At 31.1% G+C, this 9,128-nt stretch overlaps 1 protein-coding gene across 1 annotated transcript; it reads left to right on the top strand.

Annotated features, from left to right (window-relative positions):
* The first annotated feature begins 2,791 nt into the window (after positions 1-2,791).
* Positions 2,792-7,653, top strand: LOC106759432 (peptidyl-prolyl cis-trans isomerase FKBP62). The gene is made up of 13 exons (XM_014642601.2): positions 2,792-3,050; positions 3,126-3,212; positions 4,418-4,678; positions 4,764-4,838; positions 4,916-4,996; positions 5,113-5,307; positions 5,410-5,502; positions 5,595-5,770; positions 6,419-6,541; positions 6,620-6,766; positions 6,851-6,978; positions 7,117-7,235; positions 7,392-7,653. Exons 1-12 carry the CDS (start codon positions 2,894-2,896, stop codon positions 7,226-7,228), a joined length of 1,635 nt encoding a protein of 544 aa, XP_014498087.1. The 5' UTR covers positions 2,792-2,893; the 3' UTR covers positions 7,229-7,235; positions 7,392-7,653.
* The last annotated feature ends 1,475 nt before the right edge of the window (positions 7,654-9,128 follow it).

Genomic DNA, 9,128 nt, shown 5'->3' with positions numbered 1-9,128 from the left:
TATCATTTTTGTACTTATATATAAATTTCATGTATTATATATTTATTTAGTGACTTGACTTAATTTATAGGATGCTTGAAGAAGAGGTTATTCTCCACTAGCAAAACCAATTCTACACATTTCAATTTGATTATCTACCAAGAAATGAGTTTGTGCATGAATATGCATATCAACCTAGTTAAGGTTATAATCTAAGAGTGGAGGGGAAGAAAATGTGGATATTGAAATGCAAATTAAATAATAAAAACATGTATCCTCATAAAAATATCATGGCTTATTAATGTCATTGGTAATTGTTAATTTATTGTTTGTTATGTGTATTTGTCCAAGTCACCTAGTATTTCTGTTTTATGTTTGTCTTAAATTAACAATAAATATCATATCTATTTTGGGAGACAATGAAGGAAAAAAATTTAGAAAGCAATTCATGGTGAGTGATGTTTGGTTTTTATCTAGTAATGAAATGATTATTGTGAATTAGAATAGTGAGAACCAATTAATTAATGATACTGAAGCATTTTTGATAACATTGTCCATGCGATCAAATTAATGCTGCTAAATTATAGCAACTTCAGTATTATTAAGATAATAGCCAACAAAATAAAAAGGGTAAAGTCAACCCTAAGTTATCTCCCAACAAAACAAATTTATTCTTACAAAAATTATACAAAATGAGTTAGTCAAATAAAATAATAAATGTAATAAAATAAGATAAATATAAATGAAATAAATAAGAGATTAGATAACAAAATTTAAATAAAGAAATAATTAGATTTGAAAAGATATAAAGAGATAAAAATTAATAATAGTAATAATAGGGTGATTCCACTACTTTTTCAAAATATGATTTTTCATTAGTTATCTAAGGATTATGTTCAATTAATTATTGTCTTAGATTTTCAAATTAATCAATATAAATTTTCAATTAATTTTTTGGCGTTCTCACTATTAACCTAAGTATATTCTCAATTAAAAGTAAGAACATTGTAGATTAATTATAGTAAATTTAACAAAAGTACATTCTCATTAAATATTACTATGTATAATCATGTCTTTTCTTTTACTCTTATAACAAGTAAAAACTATTTAACTAAAGTACATTCTTGATTAATTCATGTTAAAGTTTTCACCTTTAATCAAAGTATATTTTCAGTTATTGGCAAAAACTCATTTAATTACATGAAATTTTCTAAATTTAATTAAAGTAGATTCTCATTTAAAATTAAAAACCCTTAAACTCTTATGATTGATATGTTATGTAGATTTAAGATCATGCTAATTAGCTACAATGCAAAAATCATTAATTTTACTTGATTAAAAGATAAAAGACATAAATAAAAATAAATCACATGAATTAAAAGAACAAACAAATTTATTCATCTAACTGCATACTTCAATCAAAAAATTATAGTATAATCAACTTTAGAGGCTTAACATTCCATGAAGAGCTGTCAAAAAGGTAACCCGGCTCAACCCAGCCCGGTCCACTACGGGTTGGTCACTTAGTGAGTCAACCCAACCTGACTCATTTACTAGAGAGCCAGAAAAATTCGAATCTGGCTCGACCCACCACGGGTTGGTGGGTAAACGAGTTGACTCACTGACCCACTTAATTACAATTTTTTTCAAATAAAAAAAATTACAAACTTTCTATAATTCAAATCTAAACAAATTTCACTCTCAACATGGATGTTTAATTAATTTTGAAAATATGGAACTTAAATAATTTTTCAAGCAAAATAATAATAATAAATATTTTTTATAAAATAAAAATTAAATTTTAATAGAATAAAATTAGGTAAGCGGGTTGGTGGGCCAATCCAACCCACCACGGGTTCAACCCGCATGAGCCGAGTTTAAATGAGCCAGGTTGAAATCTGATTTGCATAAAAAAAATACAATTTTTTCAAATCCAATCAGGCTCGAACCTGTGACGGGCCGGGTTGGTTCGCGAGTTGTAACCCATTTTGGCAGCTCTACATGAAATATAGCAACATAAAAATTAAAGAATTTATATAGAAATTGGATTAAGCTTTGCTTTTTTTAGTGTTGTAATCTTCTTTTGAATAATATAATCTCTTCTAATTATTTTCTAAATAATCTAATATCTTCAAGATATATTGAATTGTGATGGAATCATATTCATATAAATTATTATCTAATTTTATTACAAACATATATATATATATATATATATATATAATATATAATCGTACACATTTGTAAATAATATTTCTGAAATACATTGAATAACTAAAATTTGGTAACTTTTATTTTTGTCCAAATTATGAAAAACTTTTAGACAACATATTTAAATGTAAACTTAAATCTATACCATAATCTTCTTCTCTTAAAAAAATTCAATCTAATAATGTATTTTTTAAAATTGATGAATAAAATAAAAAAATAGAACAAAAGTAAAGTAATATTTTGAATAAAAATTAAAATTTTTTTCTTCTCCGTCAAACATATGATCATTTAAACGTTTTTTTTTTCTTCTTCTCTTTCCCTCTACTTCATTTCAAACAAAACGTTTTCTTATCACTTCACTTTCTTTGTTATCTGTCTTCTTCTATCCATTTGTTTGGAAACATCCAACAAAGCCTGAGGCCGGCCAAAACACAAAGAATAACACATTAGCCTCACATGAATCTATTACTTGTCCAAACAGAATTAACAAGAAAACTACTTTATATTTATATTCTTTTAAATAAAACAATTCGCCATGAAGAAATCCTGGCCGTTGATTTCATCGCGCATCAGCACACTTTTCATTTGTAATGTATACCAGTGCAAACATTCCACTTTCCTATAGAACTCTCTAGAACCTCTTTCTCAGTAGCTAGACTAGAACTCCACTCTCTTCTTCCTCTCCACGACGTCAGTGAAAGCGATGGAAGAAGATTTCGACATTCCCGGCGGGGAGGAAATGGATCTCGGAGAAGACAAGGTCGGCGAGGAGAGGGAGATCGGCTCCAACGGCCTCAAGAAGAAGCTCCTTAAGGAAGGTCAAGGCTGGGAAACCCCCGAAGTCGGCGACGAAGTTAAAGGTAACCCTAATCGCATCAATTCTTCTGTTGTATTCACCTTTCTGTATTTTTTTTCTCATTTGTTTTAATTTGCAGTTCATTACACGGGGACGTTGCTCGACGGAACGGAGTTCGATTCGAGCCGCGGCAGGGACTCTCCCTTCAGCTTCACGCTCGGACAAGGTCTACGATCTCGCTAGTGTTATCGTGAATTAATTATGTTTTTAATTAGATTGCTGAATGCTGGAAAATGACATGGGATTCTCGTGCGTGCGATTGTGCATGATTTTTTTTTACTTGTTTAAGCAATCTTTTGTTTTGTTCTTTGTGGAATTTTAATTTTTAAATGAAGCGGGTTTTTGTTTTATGTTGGACTGGTTTGAGCTTCTGGTGCCAGTTGTTGCTTGAACTAAGGGATTAAATCAGACCTGTTGGGATTGAGATAACTGTTTCTAGGTTTTTTCTTCCGTTTTTGACAAATAATTAAGGTGTTGCCTTGCTTCTGCCTATTTTCGGAGATGTGGTGCGGAAAATGCTGGATTTTGTTTTCATCATTTATTGTACGATGCTTTGAAAGCAAAAAGAATTAAGTTAAAACTATGTGGTATTTTCGTTTTTTTTCTTTTTAAATAGGAACTAAAAATAGAAAAGGTGGTCTCACACCCAATGGGTCCATACTGATCTAGCCTTTACGTCATAATTTTGATAAGTTGTGCATTTCCAAATCATGTGCATTTCCAAATCATATGAAACGGCGTCTGATAATATTTTTGATCTGTTATGGTAGGATTCTTTGTATTCTGTATTGTTAGCAGCCCATTTTATTACTGTTTTAGAATAAAAGTTAAAAATACATTTATTGCTAGTGTTATATTGATATTTTAAGGTGTTTCACTTTTACACCTATACTTAAATACAACATGTTAAGTAGATTTTAAACCTAAATCAATTTTGCAAAACCGAAGTTGAGTTTTGCACCTATTTATATATTCTAAATTGGTCTTATTTTTAGTTGAAGGGAGGTTTCTAACAAATTTCATTCATAGTTTTTATTATATTCAACACAACAAGTACGTGAAATAAAGTGCAATAGAGAATTTGTCGTTGCAGTGTTTGAAGAGAGGAAAGCATATGTATGAATAGTTATTCAAATATTGATTAGTATTTTGTAGGCCTTCTTTGTGGTGGGACTCAAGCTTTCCTAAATCTTGTTTGGGTACACTGGCAACTTGTATTGCAACTCCAACTCAAATTTTCTTCTGTTTGGTATTCATGTCAATGTTTGAATAGAAATAAATTGTATTCTTAACCGTTGGGGGAAAATGGCTTGAAAGTAATCTTAGACACATGTCAAATATATCTATGTGACATCTTGGTTGGAACTGCAGGGCAGGTAATTAAAGGATGGGATGAAGGTATTAAAACAATGAAGAAAGGTGAAAATGCCATTTTTACCATCCCTCCTGAGCTAGCATATGGTGAATCTGGTTCCCCTCCAACAATACCTCCTAATGCTACACTCCAATTTGATGTTGAGCTACTTTCATGGACTAGTGTAAAGGACATATGCAAGGATGGTGGTATATTTAAAAAGATACTTACTGAGGGAGAGAAATGGGAGAACCCTAAGGATCCTGATGAAGTATTGGGTATATATTCTAATTTAATTGAGTTTATGTTATGCCTGTGTTAATTACTTTAGTGTTAACTAATTGTTGTGTGTTGGTAATGCAGTTAAGTATGAAGCTCGTCTGGAAGATGGAAAACTGGTAGGAAAATCTGATGGAGTGGAGTTCACAGTCAGAGGAGGTCAGTGCCTTCAATCTTTCTTAGCAGTTATTGTTTTATTTTACTGAGTATCTGAAGTGAATGTTTATACTTGATAGGTCATTATTGTCCTGCACTGTCAAAGGCTGTTAAAACCATGAAGAAGGGAGAGAAAGTGGTTTTGACAGTAAAGCCACAATGTAAATTATCTAAACTGTACTGAATATTTTGGTGATTACCTATGACTGACGTTCTTCGTGATATTCTCTGTCTCATTTTCCTAATTTGAAGTTTTCATTTCTTTGACGGGTCATAGATGGATTTGGTGAGAAGGGGAAGCCAGCACAAGGTGAAGAAGGTGCTGTTCCACCAAATGCATCATTAGAGATTACTCTTGAATTAGTTTCATGGAAAACTGTTTCTGAAGTAACTGATGACAAGAAGGTCATAAAGAAGATTCTCAAGGAAGGGGAAGGATATGAGCGTCCAAATGAGGGGGCAAGTGTGAAAGGTAGTACTTATTTATTTTTAATAATGACTTACTGCTATATTTATTTATTTATGCATTTAATACATTGTTGCTGATTATATCTTTGTCATTTTCTGTTTTTAGTGAAACTAACTGGTAAGCTTCAAGATGGTACTACCTTTTTGAGTAAGGGCCATGATGAAGAAGAGAAGCTGTTTGAATTCAAAACAGACGAGGGTAACTTGAAATCTGCTAGTGTCCTCAGTTGTCTTCATCCACTATATTATAGTTTTTTGGTCAGTAAAGTGATTGTTTGATCTGTGCAACAGAACAAGTTGTTGATGGACTTGATAGAGCTGTATTGACTATGAAGAAGGGTGAGGTTGCATTGTTGACCATTGCACCTGAGTATGCCTTTGGTTCATCAGAGTCTCAGCAGGAGTTGGCAGTGGTTCCTCCTAACTCAACTGTGTTTTTTGAAGTCGAGCTAGTTTCATTTGAGAAAGTAAGTTAGTAACAGTGTTGAATTAGTACTGACCTTTGATTTTATTAATGTTCTAATTTTGATAAAAAGAAATTCGGATTTATAATTAAAAAGCAACTGTGCACCCGTAACTGCAATGTAATAAAGAACTGGTCAAGACTGGATAGAAGCTTGATAACTCTACATTTTAGTGTTTTACCCAAAACCAGAACATTTTAATTGCCCATTTCTTTCTGTACCTGATTTTTTGAATCCTAGATACCGTTTTCCCTATCCAATTTGAGCATATTGGGAGTTCATTTATGTACCTTCATTTATTTATATTCTTTCATTACAAATCACACATAACTGAACAATCTTTCAAGATTAGTTGTGTTCTACAATGGTTCATTGCATGCTCTATGACCTCGATCAAGAATCAGTTCATCTAGGTAGATCAGAGCTGTTACCTAAGTATTTCCTTTAACTTCTTTATGACATTGAGTATATGGTATTCTACAAAATTGAATTATTTTGCTCTCTGTGAAATAAGAGTAGTGATCTGGAAGTCAGAATCTTACTATTTGCTGGCACTCCTTTTTACATTTGCACACTTGTTTATTTTGGTATGTGCATTATATATTTGAGCAGTTTTGTCGCTAGTAATCTAGATCTGTTTTCTCCCTTCAGGAGAAAGAGTCCTGGGATCTGAATACTGAAGAGAAACTTGAAGCTGCCAGTAAGAAGAAAGAAGAAGGAAATGTGTTGTTTAAAGCTGGTAAATACGCAAGAGCATCCAAAAGATATGAAAAGGTAATCTAAGATTGATTATATATTTCTTAACCTTCTAATATTGATACACTTTTTGAATGTACTGAAAACTTATTGTAGGCTGTGAAGTACATAGAATATGATTCCTCCTTTGGTGAGGAGGAGAAAAAGCTAGCGAAGACCTTGAAGGTTGCCTGCAATCTGAACAATGCTGCCTGCAAGTTGAAATTAAAAGACTATAAAGAAGCAGAAAAATTGTCTACCAAGGTACTATTATTCTTTCTTCTCTCCTTTGGAATCACTAACGTAGTCTTTTATGTAAAAATAATAACTTTTGGCATGGATTGGTAGGTGTTAGACCTTGAGAGTACAAACGTGAAAGCCCTCTATAGAAGGGCCCAAGCATATATGCAGCTAAGTGACTTGGATTTGGCTGAACTTGACATTAAGAAAGCTCTTGAGATTGACCCTAACAACAGGTATATGCTTTGAATAAGCTACTGCTTTTGACCTTCCATGTATTATTTGAGATTTACTGAGATCAGTTACTTTGTATATGGACTATTTAATTTTTTTTTTTTGGCTTGCAATATAATTGTTCTCTATGCATGAACCAGGGATCTCAAATTGGAGTACAGGACTCTGAGGGAAAAGGTGAAAGAGAATAATCGAAAGGAGGCAAAATTTTATGGAAATATGATCAACAAGTTGACAAAGATTGGTTCCTGATAGCAATGTAAGTATTTCATCATGGTTTTTATGGTATGTTGCATGTCTTTTGGATCAATTACAAAATTAATTAAGCCTTTTCTTGTTGATGTGATAAGTGGCATTGTGGGGGGCTATAAATATATATTTTGTCCTTTGATGATATACCATTGTTGGCATGCAGAAACCAGCTACCGATAATGGTATTGAATCCGTGGGTACTGACAACGAAATCTAAATGGCATCCAAAATGGAACGAGATACTTAGCCCCTCGTTTTCTGGGTTTGATCTTCGTGGTATGGTGATATGGTATGTGCCTACGGAAATTTGATGGTTATTTATTTTGGATTTATTAATCGAAAGTTGACATAATTGACTTACACAATTAATGATTTGTACGAGAACTTCAGTTAGAAATGTAATTGATTGTATTGAGTTTACACTAGACCAAAAAGAGTTAATTTTTAACATAATTAAAAAAAACATTTTTTTTAATAATTATATTACAAATGAATTTGGATGACGGATATAAAAATCATATAGCCATTATCCGAAGTCATTTGTAACATAAAAGTGGTACACATCTTCCCGACAATGTTGAATAGTAATAATAATTTTGTAAGACTCCGCCAATGTTATATCATTAAGTATCCCTCAAAACTTGAAATCTAATTATTACAGTTCAAAGCAGCTTCTCCATTTAAACCTTTCTGCTGTATTATTTCCTAGCCAACCAAAATTATCCCATACAGAAAAGGAGGAACATGACCTCCTTAAGTTAAAATCTCATTACATCATTATTTAACAATAGAATTTAAATAAAACTGAGTTGTAAAATAGTTAAAGCACATATCAAGTTTAAAACTATTTCTATTTTTTGTGAAAGTATAATTATCATGTTGGAGTTTTTAATATAATTGGTTACTTTTATAGGTAGAATATATATATATATATATATATATATATATATATATATATATATATATATATTATTTAACTTTATTTCATACGTCTAATATCACACTTTTAATAATTTCTATTTCGAAACCAAAATATTATTTCTTTTTCTTAAACAAAATGTTCAAATATAATTATTCTGTCAATTTTTTCACTTATCACCAGTAAGGAACAGCGTTATTTGCACAAGTTGATTGATTGTGTGTATTTATTAAATTATTATAACTAGAGTGAGATTTAAATATAAAAAAAATATTGATTAATGATTAAAGCGAGATACAAACATAATAGTTACATAACTCTTTTAGTAAGGGAGAACCATTAAGCATTTGAATGGGTAAAAGATACCAACTTAATGAAAAAACTGAAAGTCCTTGTTGGTCAAAAGAAGACCTTTCAATCTAAAGCTGAATGAAAATATAATATTTTTTTTTCTAATTTGATTTATTTGGTTTTCTTAATTGATAGAAGTTAAAACAGATGGGAACTCTTGAAAAACAAAATTATCTTTGCAGTGTAACATGGGTATTTAATTGACATGATAAATAATGCCAGATTCTAAACTAAGTCAGGAACAAAAGTAGATTATATTTGCATGCTTAATAATTATATTTTATTTTTATAATTTATCTAACTACTTTCACATGTAGCTTATTAAAAACAAATTCGTCACCAATAAAAATCTTTAGTTTATGATGATTTATGTACTTAATAAATAAATAAAGATTAAAATTATATGAATGGTTTTAATTTATTAATTGAAATAATTATAAGTTATATAGAAAACAGACGCATTGTATTCCGAAGACAAAACCTTGATGATAACCGACCTTCGTTTGAGGATACTAGAAGTTCTCAAGCAGAATGCAAACCATCATTTGTCCACCCTCTCACAGGAAAAACTTGTGACCTAGTTGTGTCACACTCAATAGTCGACTTGCTTCTCGTTATGGAGTCTACTTT

This window comes from Vigna radiata, chromosome 4, assembly GCF_000741045.1.
Source record: "Vigna radiata var. radiata cultivar VC1973A chromosome 4, Vradiata_ver6, whole genome shotgun sequence".
Classification (NCBI taxonomy): domain Eukaryota; kingdom Viridiplantae; phylum Streptophyta; class Magnoliopsida; order Fabales; family Fabaceae; genus Vigna; species Vigna radiata.
This window is presented reverse-complemented; position numbering and strand designations above follow the sequence as displayed.

Bases quoted from the DNA above. Each gene is read 5' to 3' on its own strand.
- LOC106759432 (XM_014642601.2), top strand. From the start codon at position 2,894: ATGGAAGAAGATTTCGACATTCCCGGCGGGGAGGAAATGGATCTCGGA. The intron at 3,213-4,417 runs GTCTACGATCTC...TTGGAACTGCAG, and splicing joins CAGCTTCACGCTCGGACAAG to GGCAGGTAATTAAAGGATGG. The intron at 5,308-5,409 runs GTAGTACTTATT...TTCTGTTTTTAG, and splicing joins TGAGGGGGCAAGTGTGAAAG to TGAAACTAACTGGTAAGCTT.